Source organism: Uloborus diversus, chromosome 4 (assembly GCF_026930045.1).
Source record: "Uloborus diversus isolate 005 chromosome 4, Udiv.v.3.1, whole genome shotgun sequence".
Classification (NCBI taxonomy): Eukaryota; Metazoa; Arthropoda; class Arachnida; order Araneae; family Uloboridae; genus Uloborus; species Uloborus diversus.
This window is the reverse complement of record NC_072734.1, coordinates 167,912,292-167,936,088: the sequence shown is the minus strand read 5'-3', so window position 1 is coordinate 167,936,088 and position 23,797 is coordinate 167,912,292. Positions and strand designations below refer to the sequence as shown.

General features: G+C 34.5%; 1 protein-coding gene across 1 annotated transcript; it reads left to right on the top strand.

The window, feature by feature from the left end:
• The first annotated feature begins 1,385 nt into the window (after window positions 1–1,385).
• LOC129220976 (G-protein coupled receptor moody-like) lies at window positions 1,386–23,135 on the top strand. Its single transcript, XM_054855412.1, has 4 exons — window positions 1,386–1,735; window positions 14,160–14,433; window positions 20,467–20,648; window positions 22,877–23,135. Exons 1-4 carry the CDS (start codon window positions 1,386–1,388, stop codon window positions 23,133–23,135), a joined length of 1,065 nt encoding a protein of 354 aa, XP_054711387.1.
• The last annotated feature ends 662 nt before the right edge of the window (window positions 23,136–23,797 follow it).

The following is a 23,797-nucleotide window of genomic DNA, read 5'->3' as shown; positions in this document are numbered from 1 at the left end:
GAACCTTAGCTTTCAAAACCTACAATTTGTTTTGTCATTGTTATATAAAAAGAGCAAAAATATTAAGAATTGCAACAACAAACTACAAGAGGTTGACTTTGGATGTCCTGCACGTGACGCATGCAAATTAATCAAAACCAACCTACTTATTTAAAATGATACTGTGTCAGGAGTAGCTTTGTATAAAATGTAAAGATTAAGAAGGGTGTGTTTCGTTTAATTAAAATACTAAAATCTATAACAAAATCATGGTGAAATTATCGAGTTGGATTGTCCCACGCTTGACAGTGGAATGACCCAATAGCATGTAGGTAAGCAAACGGCATAAAAATGTAAGAAAATATTCTCAGCAAGCACGTGGTCTCTAAGTTTGTTGGGAAACAAACAAAGTACTTCATTAAAACCAAATATAGAAACAAAACTTATTGACCGCACGAGCGGTTCAAAGGCAACAGAGAACAGAAAAAAGTTCGACCACCGCAGTGCACGCAAATAATCAGCTAAACACTGTTCCGAAGAACAGATGAAGTGATAACTGGAAGAATGCTTTCTTGTGCCGGATATTGTGGCCAGATAGTACCGAATATACTTAGAACACTAGTCTTAGGGTGGATCTTGTGTTCGCCTGAGTGGCTTTTTTTGTTCTTCGTTTTTCATTGTCATGTTTTCTGATACATTTTTTCCCCCTTTTCTTTTCATCCATCCGGTTCTGATGAGCTACAATCCTTTTTGGTGATCACGTTTGCTAGCGGAACTAATCCATTCGTGTCTGCTGCTGAGCGACATGGAAAGGCTGGATGCTTTCATATTCTTGAGAAGATTAGGGAGAGAGAATTCCTTGCTGACGCCTCTCATCCACAGGTGTTTTCGGAGGAATAATGTTTGGTGGTTCCTTAAAGTAGTACCATTATTGCATTGACAAAGTAGAAGATTATAATTAAGTATTTGAGCCTTTTGATTCCGTCTCGTTATTATTGACAAAGACCAATTCCCATGTAACGAAAGCATGGAAGCTTTGAAAATAAGCCAAGTTGTATGACAGTGAAAGGGACGTCTTTTGCGTGATTTCGTTTTCAAGAAGTTTGTTTTGAATGTTATTTTTCGACGACAAGAAACAGCAATCTGAAATCTCTAACTTTCTCCCATAAAATGTATGCTGGGGTGTTCTTCGTTGGATCTACACGTTATAATGGCTGCAAAGAACATTAATATGTGAAAAAGTCAGAAGCTTTGCCAAGTTAGAAACCAAGCTCACGATGAAAACATTTTAGTTGAAATATTGATGATTGCCATCAATTATTTGCACTTAATCACACCAACTGTGTTAATTAACGCATCGTGCAAATTCTTGGTGATCCGTGCCACATAAAGCACTAGAACAATCTATGAATCAAAGTCTTGAGCATCCATTTTGGGACAATCGACCATCAAGTACGTCATGCATCTTTGCAGCCTGTTTTTCTATATTTTTCATCCTCGTCGGATGTGTCGGCAATGGACTGACGATCCTGGCTCTACCAAGGTGTCGACGTCTGAGAAACGCGACAACAACTTTCGTCGTCAGTTTGGCAATTGCAGACTTTTTGTTTTGTATCGTCTGTCTCCCGCTCACTGCCACACGTTACATTTATGAGGAATGGATTCTGGGTCCTCAGATGTGTACTTTGTTTCCGTTTTTTTTCTACGGCAACGTTGCTGCTTCTCTCATGTCGATGACAGCGATAACATTCAACAGGTGAGTCGGTTATAGTAATCTATATCAGCGTTTCTCAACCTTGTTTGATTCGTGGACTTACAAGAGCTTTTGGAAAAAAAAATCGTAGACCGGTTATATACCTTCTTCTTCTTCTTTTTCTTTTTTTTCCTTTCCTTTCTTCTCCCCCCCCCCCCACTTGGACCGGTGAGGTTTTTTTTCTTTTTTTTCGTCTTGCCACCTTTTTACGAAATAAAATAATAGTAATTCATTAATTAATTTAATAAAACTTTTCTTTGTGTTAAAGAAATGTTTTAAATTTTTAAATGTTGAGAATACGATAAGTGTAATTATTGCAAGAATTATACAGACGTAATAACCAATAAACAGTGTTGAAAAATTATAGAAAATTACGAAAATTAACCACAAAATTCAGCAAAAAGATGTCATATAGGATGTTATGTTTAAAATTATGGCGCTTTCGTTTTTCGAGTAAGGAAAATATTTTAGCATGAACGAGTCAAAATCTACCAGGAACGGTCAATTTTTTCCCCGGACCACTGGTTGAGAATAGTTGGTCCATATAGTATTTATTGGTGAATGTATGTGGATTTGATTGTGTGTAAGTTCCGTATATAAAATCCAGTTGACGTCGAGTCTTCGCCCAAGCTCAGTAGTATGAAGGTACTTAGATGTCCGGGAAATAAGATTAGATGGTTGGGGGTTTGGTCTTAAACTATAAAAAAGTTCCAAAGTGCTCAAACTTAAGTTGTAATGCATAAAATGGTATGAAATTGTTTTTGTCTACACGAATGAATTTCCTTGTCAATTTGAAATTTATATCACGTTTAAAAAACTACACCATGTAAAGTTTTTTTCCGAAGTCTAAGAGTTAATTTATTTCTAACAGATTTATGTGAAAAGGTTCGGCTCAAATCGCCACAGACAATCGAATCAATATAAATAAAACAATAAGAATATATATGTATACTAGCTGACCCAGCCACGCGTTGCTGTGGCGAAGTAGTTGGATTAAAATATTCTTTACTCATTATTTTGATAGAATCTAATTAATATGTTTAGTAAAGTTCAAATTAATTTAGCCAATTTTAAAACACATGAGATTGATAATGGGCGTGTTAGGCTGAATTAAGTAGTTATTGAAATTAGTAAGTACTAACTAAATTTTCAATGGTAAAAGCACTATACTTACGCTTAGTAAATTTTGCAAGTATGACTTCGGCCAGAAATAAAAGCAACATAACTTGAAAGTGATAGTAAATATCAGTAGAAATTAAGCATAAACTAACATACACTTTTAGAATGTACACTACATTTCATTCATCTCAGAATTCTACAGTTTGTAATCAATAACTTCTTTACAAAATACATTAACTAAATAAAAAACATATAAAAATTAAACTTTATAAATGAGGTAGATAACATTGACTTCGATACATTGTTTCTATTATTTGAAAATTGAAAATTATCTAAGCACTAAGTTGTGTACAATATTCTTGCTTAACCTGTCTTTTGCTAATACGAATAGGTATGACAACTTTCCCACTTGTGAGTAGGCGATAGATAGTTGCCCATGAGAGAAACATGTATGTTTGAAGTCCAAACCGAAAGTAGAGATTGTTTGGTCTTGAGATCTATTTATGGTATTTTCAAAAGCAAAACAAATCGGAAATTGAAGCCTTTTAAATGTGTTTGAAAATTATGACGCTATTAATGGATTACGTGACAACACAAAAATTTTTCCTTTTAACTTTTCCGTCAGAATTGTTGAAATTTTGATGAAGAGACGTGTACCGTTGCGTAATTTCGGTGGGTTTAAACTGAAAAAGAATAATTGGTGAATCAATTTTCAACCGGAAATCGTCTAGTGGCATTCCTGGTATATCCAGAGAATTTAAAAATTCAGTTGAAATGATTACGGCTTTGTTTTCATTGACAACTCTATAGTCTTGTTCAGCATTAACGGTCAGCACAATCTGATAATGATTTTTTTCAACTGTCAGTAATGGCTCATTATTCACAATAATTGTAACTAAGGCAGAGTCATTGTACTGTTTTTTCGCGTTAAAAATCAGTGTTCACTAAGTCGGTGACCAATCTATGAGGTGATATCGCACCATAAGGACTAAATAACAAATTTGAAATTGAAATGCAAAAATCTTTAACTAACACTAAAGCTTCATTATACATCTTTGGTGTAAAATCTAGATTTGGACATCGGTGTGCTTGTTCAACTCTATGGAGTACAACTTCAAGCACAAAATTTATATAGTTTCCCCACAGAAATGATGATTGTGTTGGATATTATGTCGTCAAAATTATTTTAAACAGTTGACGAATACGGTTTCTCGTTATGCAAAACCTGCATTAGAAAATGCAATTCCCAATCATTGTGTGCAACCAATAATTACAGTTCGCGAAATGCATCGTGATATATATTTAACACTCGACAGTTAACGCTCGACAAGTATTCCCCTCCGTTCGGGAATGTTTAACGAAAACAAATGCAAAAACAACATTCACTTTGTATTGGATGCACAGTTTTGTTTTGGATGGAGTTTTGGTCCCATTCTCTTGGCTTTAATTTTTAATTATGTCCGAGATTGATGAATGTTGTCTTCTTTGTTTGCATGCCTTCCACGATTTTTTTGATTTTATTCAACATTGTAAAAACAAATAAGAAACGTCCTGAAAAGAAATGGGCAGGGAATACGCCCAATTTCGGCCAGTAACATATCCTGCAAAAGAATAGAAACGTACCCCACTAAAAGTCAGAAACCTTCCTAAAATTATCCTGAAGTCTTTCTGAAGAATTCCGAAACCTCTCCGATTCGAGACAATCATTTCTCTGAATCTTTTAGAGAACCGAAGTAATATAAAAAGTAATAGCTTGGCACATTTTTTGACTCACAAAGAAAGTACTTAAAGCATTATCGCAACCATAGCTACTGCTAAGAAGGACTTTCAAGCACGCACAAAGAATTCTACTTGCTTGTTACTCTTGGAAAGTTACGGAATCCAGAGAATCACTTCCTCCCATAGGGAGTTACGTCAATCTGGACGGACCATGACGACGGTAGTAAAGTCAGTTCATCACTAAAATTTATTAACTTTCCTGAAATTATTCTGGAATCTTTTCGAAGAATTCAGTACTATCCCAGGCTAAAAGCCAGTCGTGTCGCTGGACCTTCAGAAAAAACTTAGGTAAGTTGATTAAAAAGCTTGACTCCTCACTATTCTTCCAGGAAAGCTCCAACAATAATGCTGCAAGCATGGCAAAAGGTAAGACAGAATCGCAAGCAAGTACCATTAGTCTATCTCGCCTACAATTCTTGCAAAGTTACGGAATCCAGACGCTCATTCACTCTCTCTTAGAGCTTCCGCAATGCAGACGGAACGTAGTTTATTTGAAGCCGATACACTTAATAAATACCTTCAGTTAATCTTTAAACTGGGAGCTAAAAATATTTTTCGCAACAGTGAGAAGTCTGCATTCGTGACGTTTGTAGCAATTTAGGAAATTTGTGATGCATATACTTGATTTTCAAATAAAATTGTTGAGGACCTGTGAACTATTAACATGTTCCCCGGAAATAATCAGTGACATTTCGGACTTTTTTTTTTGCAGTGCATGTAAAATAGCTTGGAACATTGGTAAATAATTCTATTTCTGAGAATCGAGCCAAACACATTAAGTTTTAACATGTAAAAAAAAAGGATCGTTTTTGGTGGCTCAATTGATCCTCGTAGAAAATATCTTTAGCAAAATATACTCGTTGTCCGTTTTCAAGATGTACTGCAAGATGCTGTACAGAAGGGTCTCTTTCGTATATGGGGAAACTAAAGTGTGGCCTCTATACTCCTCTTTTCTACGGCGATATTTTTAATAACCATTAATATCCGTAACATAGTATCATTTGTAAATTTTAATTAACTTAAGAATAAAATTTTTGAGGATGAATCAACTTACAGCGCCATCTAGTAAGAATTTACAGAACCAAACAATCAACACACATTATTAATGTATAATAAACATTTTATTAGCAATAAAAAATTATGAAAACCATCCTATCTTTTAAGTTGGATCAAATTACAGATACGTATGAAATTTGATAAAAATCGGTTCAGTAGTTTCGGAGTTTACCCCGAACAAACATCGTGACATGAGATTTTTATATATATAAGATATATGTGTGCATGTTCCTTATACAAATCCACAGTTGACGTCGGATCTCGACCAAATTTGGCAGGGAGGAACTTGGGCACCCGCAAAGGAACGTAAGGTGTTTTCGAAGGGCAAAAAGAATGCTGATATGGTGAATTTTTATTGCTATCATGTGTTTAGTGACACTCCCAAGGTTAAGATCGACAAGACGATTGTCGCAAGAATCGTCAAAATTGGCCAAGAAGTTTAGCCTCTACAACGCCACATAGGAACAACTTACATACATACATACATAGACTCATAAACACACTACCATCATTTGCGTCGAGCACGCGCAGTCGGATAAAAATAAATAGACGATTTTTTGTTCGTTTTGGTTAAAACGGTACTTTTGCTACAAGGTCTGTATAATAAATAATGAGACTTATTTTTTCCTGATGCGACTGTACCTTCCGAGGGCGCACAAAACGATTAGGACGGTGGTGGAGGTTACTACTGGGACTCACTCCGGTCCGCAGTAGCCTGGGAGTCTTTGTTAGGGCAGCATCGTCGTTATAGTGTACCTCTGTTGTTAACATCACACAGTAGTCGATTTATTGAATCTAGCTGGACAAAAATCAAAATTCCATCACCGTTATTTCTCGATAAGCAATACTTTATTAGACACTTAAATACCTATAAAGCAATGAACCACGTCTAATTTAGACAGTTAGTTTCTGGAATTTTCCCTATAAAGGGTTGAAGTTTGCATTTCTCAATAGTACATTTTGTGTTCTTCTGCATGGAAAATAATTGGTTAGTGCTACATTTTGTCTGCCTCATTTCAAAATATTTGTACTTATACATATATTGACATTTTGTTATCCAAGGTTAATATTATTCATCAGTTTCATTTATTAAATGCAAGTTTTAAATGCATGTTTTCTTTTTTCAAGCTAAACAAATACGAATTTTACACCGCTTCATCAAAAATTATTAGAGCAGCAAAAAAAAAAAAAAAAATACTCCACAAACCCCTGCCTTCTAATTTACATTTACATATATACATCGGATATATCTAAAAATATCAGTGCAAAATAGTATAGCCGGATATACAGTGGCTCCCAAAAGTGTTCGTACACCTACGACTTTCAATGAAATAGGACCCTATCCATTGGTTGGAACTATTATTTCGGTATAGGTATTTAATTATAAGATCTATGATCAATTTTCAACAAAACTACGTGATTTTTTATTTTTTAAATAATTAAAAAAAATTTTTTAAATCAAAAACCAAAAAGTGCCGGAAATTTTAACTCACAAAAGTCTTTGTACACTTTAAAAAATGTCTATATATTATTGAATAACTTAATTTTTTTATTAAGTAATTATTTAGTAGAATATCATGCAGTAACAACAACAGCTTTTAAACATCTGGGAATAGATTTCATTCTTTTTTCTTCCTTTTTTTGTGTAATTTCTGAGTAAGTGTTCAACCACACTTTGAGTGTTACTGTTTCTAGTTCTATTTTTGTTTCAAAGCCGTATTTTCGTAATCAAGCCTCCAGATATCTTTAAATATGTTACATTAAGTTCAAATCTGGAGATTGAAGGGGTATTTTCTAAATTTTAGAACAATTTTTGAGGCACTAGACGCAAACGTTGAAAAACGTGTGCTGCTTATCGTTATCTTGATAAAAAAAAACAAAGTTGTTTCCGATAACCAAATTTTTGGCTAAGAGTTTAAAATTGGTTTTTAAAATATTTAAATGAACAGCATGGTTTATTATTTCATCAAAAAATTCCAAACTACCAAGTCTTGATGCTGATATGCACCCTCGCACAAGAACCCCTTCACCGTCCTGATAAACTGATCCAACTAAGTTCTTAAGATCAAGTTCCTCATTTTTTCTTCTGTTGACAATTATACAACAATTTAACCAAAAATGCTGAAGTAAGACGTTATTCCTGTCTGTAAGTAAGACGTTATTCCAAAACGCTTTGGAGCTTATTTATCTTTTTTTTTTTTTTTTTTTTGTTTTGCGACAAAAGCGAAAGTTTTCCGTTTTTCGCACGAACAAAAAATTTCTGCGGGAAGAGTTCCCATTTAATCCAGTTAATCAGAGAACTTGGAGAACAATTTTAGGTGAAAATTAAATGTAAGTTTTTTCATTAAATTCTGCAGAAACTGTTACAGCACTCAAATGCGTATTTTTCATAAAAATTTTTAACTGTAAATCTCCGATCATGATTTGTCAACTTTGCCGGTTGACCTTTTCTTGCCTTGTTTTCGGCCCGATTCTTTTCTTTAAAGCATTTTATCAAGCACTTTACTATAGAATGGAATAAATTAACTAATTTAGAGACATTTCAAACCAATTTACCTCCACTGTGAGGAAAAAAATTCAAATTTCCAATGGTGTTTATGGTTTTTTACGAATACTAGCCATTTTAAAGTAATAAGCACAATATTAAGGAATAAATAAAAAATTTAAGCCAAATGACTCTTAAGGGTCAACACAATGCAAAAATAATAATAAAAAAAAACCACGTATGATAATTTTAATCATGAATTTATTCGAAAATATTTGAGTGCACGATGACTTTTGTGGCGTATTATTTCTCTGACTCTTCGTTTTTTGACCCATTTCAAAAAGAAGATCCGTCAATATTTGGAAAAAAACTACAGGGTTTTATTTGGAATGACATAGGAATGAGGTGAAAAAATATTGGACTTCATATTCGAATTCAGTTTTGCGTTATTTTGGTTTTACTAAAAAAATTTAAAGTGTACGAACACTTTTGAGAGCCACTGTACCTGGCGGTACGAGTATTTTTAGTTTTTTTGAACCAAGGTGGTATATGATTAAAGTGAAAAACCAATGTAAATAAAGCACAAATTATGAAAAAATACAGCATATAGCTTAGGTTGGTTCAAAAAAACTTTCCTTCAACTAGGCCACCTCTTTTTTTTTTTAGACTTACAAATAATATTATGCAGTAAAAGTCTTAGCTTCTTACTCAAATTTTAAGAAGGTGCTCAATGACCCCTCAATTTAACATTAACACCGTAGCATAGAAAATGTCACAAATATAGAAACATTTAATTTCTCCAGCTGTCTTTTTGTAAATAATTATTTTATTGCAATGTATCTGCATATTACTAGTGTATATTATAATATGTAGCATTGTTTTTTCAGTTTAATGTATTTTTTAGTCCCCCTCCCAATACTTATGAAGTTTGGGGGAGCGGGTTGAGCACCCTCTTTCAGTTGAAAACTAGAAGGCTAAAATTCTTCCAGTATTATTACTATCCACAAGTCTAAAAATATTGAGGGGTGTCCTGTTATCTAGAAGAAACTTTTTTTTACATGTATTTTTGAACCAATTATATTTCAAGGCCAAAATGGAGCCTATTCATCACTGTAAAAAGCTCACCAACACAACCAAAGATCGCGAGAGATTTTCATGGGGTATAGTTTAAAGAACTGAATTTCTACTTAATAAAGATGATTATGTTTCGTTTATTTTTCCCTAGCTTTGTCTGGTTTTTACTTCCTTTTACAAAAAAGGAAGTATTGTATACGCGAAAAAAATTTCACTCAAAAATCGGCCTTAATTGCCATTTTTCTCACCCCCAAATGAATGTTGAGTTTTTTTTTTCGACCTGACCACACGTGGACATATGCCTAGGAACGTACAGACACCAGAAATATCCATTTTGACGACCCCCGAGTTAATTACTACGAATTTTCTCGTGACGTCCGTATGTACGTGCGTATCTGTGTATGTATCTCGCATAACTCAAAAATGGTACGTCCTAGAAAGTTGAAGTTTGGTACGTAGACTCCTAGTGGAGTCTAGTTGTGCACCTTCCCTTTTGGTTGCATTCGGACATTCCTATGGGGTTCTTTTGCTCCTTTTAGGGGAGAAATCATTGTTAATTTCGATGTAAACTCAAGTGGTGTTATAATTTGTCGGATACTTGGTGATATATCGCCAGTCTTTTGGTCGCCAAGTTTTGTAGCCAACTTGGCGACACATTTGGCGATTAAATTTTTTTTTTTAATTTGGTTTCAATTTGGCCACTGTTGGTGATATTTAGAGAGTTAACAATTTAATCACATTAAAAGTGCCAGTGATAGGGAAATGACATTAAATTGGAGTAAAAGGAAGTCATGTGATGCACACATCAGCTTCTTTGCTATCGTGTTCTGTTAATTATCGTCTGCTATTTATTTGCAAACCTTGTTTTTTCTCCTTTGGCAACTACATTGTCACTATTATAATCGTCCTAAAGTTTTTGTTAAATATGTTTTCCTACTATTTGCAACTCCAATAAACTATAGGGGGCGCTGCAGCCACTGTCTAATGGCGGATGAAAAAGGTAAAACAAACAAATGCCGTAATTTATAACTTGCTTTGACTCTTAGTGAATAACAGTAATTTTTCATCGTGTTTGTGGGAAGCTTTCTTTTCTATTCTTCTGAAATTACATTACATCATAAACTATCTGAAGCCTGTAATTTACCTCAAAGAGAACACGTGGAATGGAATGTTTTACCTTTTCCTTTAGTATTGTTAATCACCGCAAGGTAGCGTATTCGAGCTCTGGAGTTGCGAATTAATAGATGTGAATGTTTCGCTGAATACAGTCGGATCCCGCTACAACGCGATCCGACTTACGCGAAATGGCTATAACGCGAATTTTTCATGAGTAATGAATTTTTTAATGCGGACACAAATTACTCGCCTGCAACATGAAATTTTTCGGAAAAGAGCGGCAGAGAGTTAGAATGGGCTTCGTTGACACTAAATATTGGTTTTGTGAATGAACTTTCATCCCTTTAGCATCACTGAAAACGGGAGTTCACCCACTGTATTAGTCTAAACAACGCTTTGCTTTAGTTTATACAAACAACCGCTCCGATTCTTAACTTTTTTTTTTTTCATTTCACATATGAACGTTGATAAAATACATTCTGAGTACATTCTAATCGCGCTGCATAAACCTTCTTCATTTTTTAAATTATAAATATATTTACTATATCTATACTGTTAAGTGCAAAAATAATGCTGTAGTGTACATACTGTAAGTATCATACTGTTTTATTTAATGTTTCTCTCCCCCATTAATCATTGATTTTGATTTTATGTCAAATAATAACAGTTTTTCTAAAATACAGAAAAAGTCTGTTCTCTGTAAAAGATACTGTAATATATCGTTAATAAATGGTTTGAAACAATATGAAGAGTGTTTACAAACGTCTGAAACAATTGGGTATGCTTATAAAAAATTACTAAACATACCTTGTTTCACAACGCGAAATTCCGACTTACGCAAGGTGTGTTGGAACACATCCCTCGCGTAAGTCGGGACTCGACTGTATGGTTTCTTTTTAAAAAAAAGAAACTCTTTTTGGTATTGACTTCTGAATCAGAACTCGAATAATGTACATAATTTTGTGATTGAAACTTTAACTTTCATGACTGTAAGGATGCTATTAAGCTAAGTGTTGTAAATACTATAAATACTTTTGGCGCACATGTGAAAGACAAATAGAAGCGATGATTTTCCTCACAAAAAAACTCTCTTACGAAAAAATTCTATTTGGTTAAAAAATATTATGTTTGATGAAACTATTGTTAAAGAAGCTGTCATAACAATCCCAGAATCTTCAAAAGGCCAGCAAATTTTTGCAGCTCGCGGTCGACCTACAATAACTTTTGAAAGTTACCTTAAACTAAGAAATGAAAATTTGCATCTGTTATTAAATATAGTAATTCAGAGCAGTTAGTTTTTGCCGCACAAATTAGTCTCCGTTTGGCAGAAAAGACGAGATGCTTCAGAACTCGTACAAAAAGTATATGTCATCGAAAAGAGGTACTAGAATTAAAAAGGCTTTTAAAGGTACCGTTACAAGTGAAGTGGTGAAACTAATTCCTGACCAAGCTAGGGTAGACCGACCAGTGAATGAACAGTTAAGCACAATTTCATTTTGTAAAAATCCTAGTAATTTTAAATTCTATACTATACAGATCGTGATAGCTGAAACATTTTAATTGATCTATGTAAATATCTCAAAAAAATCCCGGGAACCTAAATGGTGCCGCTCCCGACTTTTTTAGGTGTTTAAAGAAAAAATGGCACAACGACCCAGTGAATGAACACCTCGAACCAGTAAATGAACACAAATTGGTCCAGTGAATGAACATGATATAATTTGATTCAAAAAGAAACTAAGTTTCTTTGAGATCTATCTATCTATCTATCTATTTAACTATCTATATCTATCTATATAACTATCTATATCTATTTATCTATCTATCTACTTATCCATTCATCTATTTATATGTCTATTTATCTATGTACTTATCTATATCTATATCTATATATATATATATATATATATATATATATATATATATATATATATATATATATATGTCTACTTATATATCCGTCTATGTATGTATCTATATATCTATCCATCTATTTACTTATCTATCTTTCTATCTACTTATCTACCTAACTATCTACCTATTTATCTGTCTGTACATCTAAATATCTACCAATCTATTATCCTAATCAACCTATTTATCCATCTACCTGCTTTTTCACCTGTCTATCTATCTACCTATCTATCTCCTTATCAGTATATCTACCTATCTATATCTATCCACCAATCTATATCTATCGGTCTATCTACCTGTCTATATATCTACCTACTATCTACCTATATATCAGTCTCTCTACCTAGCTATCTATCTCTATATTAGTCTCTCTATCTACCTATCTATCTATTAACCACTACCTATCTATTTATCTATCAATAAATCTATCTACCTACCTATTCTATCTCTATATTTATCTACCTCTTATTTTTTATATATTTATCTCTATATCTTCCTCTATCTATTTATCTATCTCTCTATATACAAACATACATACATATCTACCTATCTATTCTCTCTCTTTGTATATATATTTCTCTTTCTCTATCTCTCTATCTATCTGTCTATCTATCAAGAGAGCTAAAGATATAGAAAGATAGATGTAGGTAGGTAGGTTAATATACAGATAGAGATATAGATAGATAAAAGATAAAACTCAGTAAAAAGTGCATTTTTTATAAAGAAATTATTAAATAAAAAATGAAATACATAAATAAATAAGCATATAAAAGTATCTGCATTACAAAAAAGTACAAAAATGAAAATATCTCAGAGAAACTTCAAATTTCTTTTTAAATCAAAAGAAATTTTGCCATTGTTCCTGGGTTTTCGCAATTTTTCGTACCCAGTGACTGAACACCCCTCTAGCTGAAAATCTACGCATTCTGCATTGACTGAAACAACTTAAATCCATAGCCTAAATATGTATACTTAATTTTTCTTTCGTAGAGTTAAAAAATAAAATTTACTAATCACGTCTCTATACTTGACACATGTACACTTGATTATCGCATGAAGCTTCGTCGTTATTGAAAAACAAAATGTAGACTACCGATACTATACACCTCACACAAAGAAGAAAAAAACTTTCGGTTTTAATTTGTTTGATTAAATATTTATTTTGTTTCAGCAAGTTTTATTGTTCTGTATAACATGTACTAGCTTAGAATAAGCAGCAAAAAAAAAAATTTTCAACTAAATAACTTTTTGGGGGAAAAGGTGACGTGGGGAAAAAAATCGCATGCAGCGAGTTCTCAGCAGGGCTGCAGAGTCGGACTGATTTTCGGGTAAAGCAGTCGGAGTCGGCAAAAGTTGCTAGGTTTAATATACCAAGACTCACGGTCATTCATTTTCCCTCAAAGTCCGCAATTCTGCCAAGTGCCTGCAGAGTCGGTCTGATTTTGAGGCAAAGGCGCTGGAGTCAAAATGCTCCAAAATTTCTGGAGTTGGAATCAGACCTTCTCCCTACTCTGCAGCCCTAGTCGTTTTGCCGCGACTTCTGGGTTCTAGAGGGTTAAAGGGATTATTTAAATTTGAATGTATTTGCCCCTACATATGTGATTGCAATCAGGAGGGATAGAGGACTCAAGTGAAATTTTCGGAAACTATGAGGAAGTTTGATTCCTCCCCCCCCCCCCCCTAACTCTTTAAATATGCATGCAAAAATCATTGGAAAAAGAAAGACAATTAATATTTTTTAACCAATTTTTCAGTTTTAGAACGAGTTGCCAGCCCAAACTTTTTGGAAACAAAAACCCAAAATATTCTGAAATTTCGGATCGCAAACACCCTTGGATTGCACTTGTAAAGGTGTAGATTGACTCAATTTCCTAATTTTTCTTTCAGGTTTGTGCTGATCAATTGTTATCCTGTGTATAACAAGATTTACAGTAGATTGAATGTGGCATTTATGGTCGCTACCTGTTGGATTTTCAGCTACGCCATCCTTCTGCCAACATTAACAGGCTACTGGGGCCGATTTGGCTACGATGAAGCATCCTTTTCTTGCACGATCTTGAAGAATAAAGACGGGAAATCGCCTAAAAAATTCCTGTTTTCTTTTGCCTTTCTTCTGCCAACAGTGACGATCGTGCTGTGCTATTCCTGTATATTTTATAAAGTAAGTAAAAAAGTCCATTTTCAGGGATCAGCTGCGTTTATCATTTCTAGTAGCAAAATTTGTGAAGCAATGGGGTTGTTTCCTTCAGTCAAAAGTAGTACTTTTAGTCACTGAAATTGATAGAATAAGCAAAAAAATAATAATAATAATAATAATAACATGGACTCAGAAAATTCTTTCATTTTCCCAACATTTATTTTTTAATTAAGTTTTTAAAATGTCCGATTTTTCAAAGAAGGCGTGGTCTTGATGACGTCACAATTGTTGCTCATCGGCGCATCTTTCTATCGCGTTTCTACATTATGATAATCAAGAAGCGAATTAAAATTGCGCTCTACGCTTGCTATCAACCATATCGTTGCCAATACACGTGAGTAAAGATGCGAATTAAATATTTTGCTCTGTGAATGGCTACACTGAATGGCATTTCATCATTTGTGATGTCATCGGCAGAAGCTTAAACAATGAAGGCATACCAATTTAAGTAATTTTTTAAAAATATTAAACTTAAACAAATTATTTAAAAAATGGTCAGATCCTATGTTTTTAAGCATGCTCTTTCAGAAAAAAATAATTTTAAAATTTTTGAAACGACCCCTTTATCAAAAATAATATCGCTCATTTGGATAAAGAGTGCCACAATACGAAGAAATGAAATTTTACAGGAGAAGCGTTTGACGTTGAACTCTTCAGGCAATTTGTATTAAGAAAAAGTAACTTTGCTGAGCTCTACGGTGGTTAATATTCGAGCAAAAAATCTGACATCATTTTCCAAAGAAGATAACGTCCTTTGAAGCCCTTTAAAGCGAACAAAAGAGAAAATTTAAAATTGTAATATAAAATCGTATTGTGGCACTTTTCAAACGAGCGATATATCGTCGGCTCAGAGCAACAGTAAGATATCTAATCCCAGGAATAACACTAAGATATCTTGCTCAGAGCAACAGTAAGATATCTAATCCCAGGAATAACACTAAGATATCTTGCTGTTGCTCTGAGGCGAAGATATGTAGAGTAAGTAGGGTATTGCGCCCCGCACAGGAAAAATGCCCCAATAACTATATTTCACGATTTCAGCAACAGAATGCACCTGCGTCGACTTTTTCAAGAGCATTTGTGTATGAAGAAGTTTTACGCACACACTTCAGGCAAGGGCGCCCATATGCAAAATTTTGAAGGGGAGGGGGCTCAGATATTTTCCTCATAGAAACCGATTTCAGTACAGATTCGAGTTATTAAAATTTGACATTTTTAATAACTCATTCATTAATTGCTGTAGAAGAAATGTTATTACATTTTTGCAAAGAAAAAAGTACTCAAAGCAAGGAAGTTCTAATTTCAAAGGGAGGGGGGCTTGAGCCCCCACTTGTCCCCCCCCCCTCCATATGGGTGCCTTTGACTTCAGCCATTTTTAGCGAATTTGTGAAGACAGTTATATTGCAAAGTGAAAGGTAACTTTTAAACGAAGTTAAGAACCTCTTACATTTTATTTTCCTATCGCTAGGGGATAAAAATGATTTTGATTTTTCATTTCTTCGCTCATATAATAATTTGCACTGATTTGCATTAATTTGTTTAATTTTAAATACTTTTTGCTTATTATAACAAATTTGGTGATGTTACCTCAAAAAGGCATTTAATCGGACGGAGTGGGGCGAATTGCCTAACTGTCAAGCAGGGGCGGCAAATAGGGGGGTCAAGAGGGGCGGTCGCACCCCCAAATTTTCTGAGCAGAACGATAGAAAATGGGTGAATTCAATTTATGAAAGTTGGAAATAATGTTCTTTAAAAAAATCTCGGTGGTTCTCAGTAACTATATGATGAAACTCGAGACATTCTCAGACTAGAAAAAGTGTTTTTCGTTATTTGGATGATGACTTAGAAATTTATGAAGTATTTTCGGCTTTTTCACAACATAGACAACTGACAGAGAACAATGGTTAATTTTAACGAAAGAAGACATTGCCTCATATAGGCTAAATATTTCACACTTGTGTGCCCAGTGTAACGATGGTATCTCCAAGGCTCGTGAAAAGTGGTGTGGCTGCATGGTTTTCACAAAAAAATTCCTTGATATTTTACATTCACTTTTACTCTCATTTTTAAGTGTATATTTACGAGGCATGTTTTTAAAGTAAGTACCGTTTTGATATAAAAAAAGAACGAGTACAGATAGAGCAAAGAAATTAATTGCACAAAAATCTACCATCCTTGCGCTATTTTTTGACATTGCTCCCGTGATTTTCCAAGCATTTGTCATAGCGTGGTACAGGTTTTTGTATACCTATTCATAGAAAATTGCCGCCTGTGTAGTCAGCCATGGGGTAACATGTTCTCTGAGCTCATTATTGCTGTTGTGCCACAGACCACCTACGAAAGAATTTAGATGCCGAAACAAATGAAAGATGTTGCGAGCGAGGGGAGGGCAGACCAGAGGATGTTCAAAAACGCCCCAGCCAAAGCCCTGTAAGTGTCCTCATGGCTGACTACACAGGCGGCAATTTTCTATGAATAGGTATACAAAAACCTGTACCACGCTATGACAAATGCTTGGAAAATCACGGGAGCAATGTCAAAAAATAGCGTAAGGATGGTAGATTTTTGTGCAATTAATTTCTTTGCTCTATCTGTACTCGTTCTTTTTTTATATCAAAACGGTACTTACTTTAAAAACATGCCTCGTATTTAATGAGTGTTCATCGCTTTCTTCTGCTCGAAACACGTTTCAGCTGCTCAATACATTATGATGCTTTCATAGAAACTTCTTAAAAATGCATGTGATTATTGAATAAAAAAAAAGACATATCAACCAAATACCTTTTATGGGGCTCTATAATTATGCAATCGCGGAGTGACACAAGATAATCTTCAAGCGTTAAAACGATAAAAACATTTCTCTATAACTTCAAAGCAGTGATTTGACGACTGGAAGCATTATTGCAAAACGATTCTTTCAATGGTGAAAAAGCTCATGCCCTTTAGGATGTATGACTTCGTTTGAATTTTTATCCACTTTGTTTGCATCGGGAAAAGGTTTTTGAAAAATGCTTTCTACTCTATCAAAATCTATATCTTCAATCCGCTACTCGACTATTCAAACCACAGTTCAATCTACAATTGATCTGTGCACCATACTACCACAGTTGAATCTACAATTGAAACTGAAAATAGATTTTTTATAGATGTATATTTCAATCAATCGTGAAGTTTTTCCAAAAAGTTCTTCCTCCGAGTCAATTTTAAAGAGGCGCAAAAAAAAAAAAAAAAAAAAAGTGACAAAAATTCACATGATGATGTGAAGTTAAACATTGGTTTTTGAATATTTTGTATGAAGTAATAGATTCAGTTTCAAATGAAATTAACACAAGATTTGATGATAATTATTTTTCTGTATGATAGGCTGGGATTATTATATGATTGGATTGGATTTTGAAACAAAAAATAAAATGTTTCAACTGTGAGTAAAATTTTTAGGATGAGGCAAGAAAACTTACAAGCAATATACCGACAGAATGGTTTTTACATCCAGAGACTGCGGTTTCGCCCTTGTTATGGACTCAACAGTCTGGAATAGTGAATAACAGAGCTGGAGGCAGATGATATCTCATTGAAGCTGAGAGCGCCGACATGACTAGATTATTCAATCATGAAAAGTTTAAGCCCCTCACAGTTTTTAAAGTAGCCTGGGTGATTTTGAAGAGCAAGATATAAAAAGTGCTTTCATACATAACTTTGTAATACTTTAATTATTTTTTAACTATTACAAACAGCTCAGCTAGTAGAGAAAGATTTTTTTTAATGTCTCAGGAAGTTAGAGAAATATTTTCGAAGCGCAAAGGGGAAAAAAAACTTTTTCCATTTAGCTGAAGTGGTAAAACAGCACGACATTGAGCACTGATACATTAGTAACATGATTCCCTGCTCTTCCGAATTCCAAAAATCAAGCATTATAACTTCTCCAAAAGGTATAAAAACTTTAGTAGCAAGATGTTTTGTATGATAACTTCTTAGTCAATGAATTAAAATTTTAATTGTTTCTAAACACTAATTTTATTCATATTAAACCGATTTTATGACAACTTCTTGTTAGCTAATGTGTGTATGGTTTCGCTTTGGGGATATACATATTTAAGAAACTCGACCCCCCAAATGAAATGGTGAAATGACGCCCCTGCTGTCAAGGTAGTACGAGCCAAAGTTGCATTTTGTTTTCTTGAAATAAAAATTTAATTCATAGCATTCGGTCAAGATAGATTTTACATTGCGTCTGGACCTGCATTAAGAGAGGCAGGAGATATTATTTTTTATTTTTAGCTAACATGAGTTTTTAAAAAATGTTTCTTCTTACGTGAGGCGTGATACCTCGACTTACTCTAATTCTCAATTCTTCGGCTGCCTTTTACAACAAGCTATGTTAATTTCGATCATACGATATTTTTTTATTTTTCACAATTTACGTGGAAAAGTATCTGAAAATTGCAAAAGAAAAAGGATGACATTTGCAGTGAATGTAGAATTTTCTGGGGGAGGGGGGGAGAGAGAGAGAAAATCTGTGCACTATACTTCTAACCAGGAAACCATACTATAGTGAAATAATGAAAAAAAGTCCAAAAAAGTAGCATTCAAAAGAAAAGTAAAATATGTTTCCAGACGCATAACATTATTTGCCCTCGTCTCCCCGTTATTGAAAGATAGTCTTAAAGTTGGCAGAAATTTATGAAAAGCCTCAAAATATAGCACTTTTCGGTGAGAAATTGAAGGCATCTTTCACTTGTCTTGCAGATTTGGCAACCACTTGGCGATATATTGCCAAGTGGTCGCCAAATTATCTCATCACTTAAGTTTGCAAACATTGATTTGTCCCAAAAATGTGTAAACGATCCCTTTTAGAACACTCGAATGAAACCAATAGGGTAGGTGCTCAACTAGACTCCACTCAGAGTTCACATATACGAAATTTCAACCTTCTACGGCATACCGTCTTAAAGTTATGCGAGATACCCACATACGTACATACAGATGACACGAGAAAACTCTTACTAATTAACTCGAGGATCTTCAAAATAGATATTTTGGGCGTCCATACGTTCTTAGGTTCATATGCACGTCCTGTCAGGCGGAGAAAACTACTCGACATTGATACAGGAGTGAGCAAACTAGAAATTTAGGACAATTTTTGAGTGAAAAAAATTTCACGATTACAATACTTCCTTTACTATGTAAAAGGAAGTTTTAAAAAAAAGTGGTCACATAAAACTAAACTACTTGCAAGAAAATATGATTTTTAAATACATTTCTCATAACAAAAATCACGGCATTCTTGCTGTATCCGCTTGTGCAGTACATTTGCGGTTTCTCTGTATATAAAATATTTCTTAGAAAATAAGTTGACTTAATCTTAAAATCCCGAATCTTTATCTTTACTAATAATAAAGCTGAAAGTCTGTCTGGATATCTGTATCTCTAACGCGTATAGCGCATGGACCGTTCAGCCGATTTTCATGAAATTTGGCACAAAATTAGTTTTAGCATGGGGGTGTGCACCTCGAATCGATTTTGTTCTTTTTCTATTCCAATTTTAAGAACATTTTCCGAAGCAAAATTACCATAAGATGGACGAGTAAATTACTAAGTTATCATAACGTGGAACCGTAACATGGGCAAGCCAATTGGCGAGAAGTTCACCATACATTATTTGTAAATATACAGGCGAACCAAAAGACCTTTTTATTTTCTACTACGGGCAAAGCCGTGCGGGTACCACTAGTATAAAATACACATGTAAAAGTTAAAGAAGGATCGCTCAATGTTGCAAACATATTACACATATATACGCGACTAGATCGAGAAGAAATGGTTACGTGGAACTAAGAAGGAAACTGCAGTCACTGGATCTCTGGATGTGCTAATCGGGCTGTCTAGCATATTGCATGTCGTTCTGCCTTAGCCTTAACTTTGAAAGGTTTGGGTTTCATTAGTTTTAAGAGCTTAAAAAATGTGTATTCTTGATATAATAGATACTTTCATCCGCAGGTCCGGAGCAGTGCTCTAAAAGTCCTGTCCCATGATACGCCTGGAGACAAACGAAATTCCAGGTTTCTACCACGGAAGCGGGATGACATCCGAGTCACTTGTACCATGCTTGCGAGCTTTTGTACTTTCCAAATCTGTTTTCTTCCTCTGCTGATTATGAACGTTTTCGAAGAAGATATCAGGTAAGAGACCAGAAGCCCGTGTAATATTCTTCCTCTTCTCTACTTTTTTTCTTACACAAATACAATTTGGAACATTAGTCGTTTTATTGAGAAAGAAGAGCATCCTACATTATCTTACAGACACATTTTTAAATGAACATAAATCATACTGTCAAAAATATGATATAATATAAAATGATAACCTGAAAACAAAACCAAATGTTACATTAAGCTGAAATTTGGAATTTTAGGTCCAGGTAAGAAAAAAATATTCAAATATACATTGAAAAATAAATTTTTCAAAACGTTTATGTTTTTTTTAGATGTAGACTTTTATATTAAAACTTTGAAAAATGTTTTGTCAATATTTATTCATGTAACACATTTTACCTTGTTTAAAACTTGACTTGTATAAGGGCCTAGCTACATAGCTTCTTCGATATGATATTCAATTAAAATCATTAGCTTTTACAATGAGTTTTTTTTTTTTTTTACCTTAAGATTTTACATCAACCAATATTTTTTTAGAGACTAAACAGCTAATTTTATTTAAAACTAACGGAACTGTTTATGTGTTGTAAAGATATACCCCCATACCTTTAAACACAAACATTTCTGTTTATTCTTTGGAAATTTAAAGCTTAAAATATAATTGTGTTGTTTAGTAAGTTACCACCCTATAGTCTTCCTAATCCGAGCTGATGAGTGCTAATAAGCACCAAACTGCAGTCCTCGGATGGAATGACTGAGCTGGCGTTGTATTTCATGTATAATTGTGTTGGGCAATTTTTTTTTAATTTCCTAGGTAGGAAATAAATACTTTCATTATCAATTTAAACGAGAAAAGTAAAACACGCGAAATTTTCGCTCGCATAATCCGAGTTCCCCCCCCCCTCTCTCACCACCCAACATGTCCGCCGCTCTCTCACAGTTACTTCAAACTTGACAATGGGAGTAGATACGGCATGTTCCCTCCTGTAATCCTATCTTTTTGTAGATACGGCATGTTCCCTCCTGTACTCCTACCTTCATAACTGGGAATTGCTCTGTTTTCCCCCAGAGTCCCCATCTCTTGTTAAGTGCACATTGCATCACATCCTGTTTGAGAATTTTTCTGAGGGTCAGGTTAACAAATTTAGTTGTATGGAAGGAATGTTGACGATTCATATGCTGTTCTACCAAAGCTCCTTTTTTTGCCAGTGCAGGGGTAAATCTAGAGGGGGGTCACGGCCCCTCCAAAAACCTTGTGGGTGTAGGAATTTCTTAAGAAGAAAATATCATGAGAAAATAACAAAATTTAACACAACTTTTATTTTAAAAGAAATTTAGTTTTTAACTGGGATAAAAATTTCACCCCTCTCCCTTGAACCAAAACTATTTTGTTCCTGATATTAAGCACTATCGTTTGCGTCATTTCTTGATGCCAATTTTAGACACTAGGATGATCCATAAATGCTGCGATCTATGGCTTTAATTTCGAAACTTTTCTGGAGGAGACCTTATTATTCCCTTGCTCCTCCACAAATGCCACGAAAGACTACTAAAATTAATATATATTTCCTCAAAACAATAAATTGCACATAAAGAATTTTTTAATATTAACCTTATCTGAAATTAATGTATTCACCCTATTTCTGTTGTTATTTTTGCATTCGAACTCGATATAAAAACTTGAAGATGGGTAGAGGTGGTGGTTTTTCGGAAAAATCAATGATCTGGTATTGTTTGAGAGGTGACCATTAGGACAAACATCCAAAGAAAGTTGGTTAGAAAAATTCGAATGGCCCCTCTCTCTCCCAAAATGATCTTCTAGATCCGCCTTCATGCCAGTGTATCAGCTTTTGGGGGGACCGCAGTGGGTGGGAATCCATTGGAATGAAATTCTTTGTGCCAGCTCCTTAAGTAATGGCTTACATTCTAAAATTCTTTGGGAACTGCTTTTCCCATTCTGAAAGGCCTGTAGCACACTCTTAGAATCCGACAGTTTAACTGCTCTTTCAAAAGACTCGGTATGAATCGACAGTTGTTGAAAAGCTTCCACAGCAATAGCTTCAACTTCACCGTCAAAGGCAGTTGCACAGTCAAACGTAAGTGGTCCTATCATTTGGTAAAAACTAAAAAGCTCACTGTGAAAACATTCTTACATTGTGTTATTGTCTATATGTGGATGTGGGGAATCATACCTACGTACACTGCAAGAAGGATTCCACATATCGCAAGGAAAATATTACATCTCTTTCTCTTTGCAGGTATCCCATACTGCACATTCTGGCCTCTGTTCTTGCATGGATGTCTGCTTGCTCCAACCCCTTCATTTATGTATTATTGAACAAGCATTACAGAGAAGCATACTTTCAGTTACTTTGCTCGTGGAAGGTTCTCAAGGCGAATAGAAGTGTTCAGGAAAACGGAACATTCGATTCTTCAAGGGCACATCAGTTACGAACAGTTTATGGTGAAGAAAGCAAAGAATCTCAATTATCTGTTTCCAGAGATGTTGCTATGTAACATACTTACCATTAAACCATTGTACATTTTTGTAAATAATGAGGTCAGTGAATAATTTAGGCATCATTACCACTGACTGTTTTTTTTTTTTTTTTAATTTTGACTGTGCAGCACCAATATTTTAAACAATTCCACACTAACATCAACACAGAACTAAACTCAGTTCATTAGTCCAAAAATGCAAGCAGCTATTTTACCAACATTGATCAACCAAGTTTTTCCAACGAAAAATTAGATTTAAACAATCGCTCAATTAAGCAAAGTGTTCTTTGAATCATGGGTTTACTAAAAAGTTTGGTTTGGTGGGTTTACAGAATGACTGAATAAAGCTAAAGTTCTTCCCATTACCTGGAGGGGGGGTGAAGTTCCTCGAGCTTCAGAAATCAAGGATTATGGAGATTAAAAGTGTTTAATTGCTGCTTTGACAAAAAATTAAATCAGGGAGTAATTAATTTAGTATAGGGCAGGTGTAGTCAAGGGCACCACCTAGCGTAGGCGGGGGGGGGAGGGGGTTCATGGCACACCATGCAGCATTTAAACTTTTTAGGGGGAGTTGTTTTGAGGGAAATTTTTCTCTTTTGGGGGAATCTCCCCCTGGGGGAATCTCTTTGGTATTTGGGAGGATGCATCCTTGCTCTTGAGGGGGCACCCCTGGGTGGAGC

Excerpts from the sequence above, each read along its gene's own strand:
- LOC129220976 (XM_054855412.1), top strand. The coding sequence starts at position 1,386 with ATGAATCAAAGTCTTGAGCATCCATTTTGGGACAATCGACCATCAAGT. Across the intron at positions 14,434-20,466 it reads ATTCCTGTATATTTTATAAA|GTCCGGAGCAGTGCTCTAAA; the intron begins GTAAGTAAAAAA and ends TTTCATCCGCAG. Across the intron at positions 20,649-22,876 it reads GTTTTCGAAGAAGATATCAG|GTATCCCATACTGCACATTC; the intron begins GTAAGAGACCAG and ends TTCTCTTTGCAG.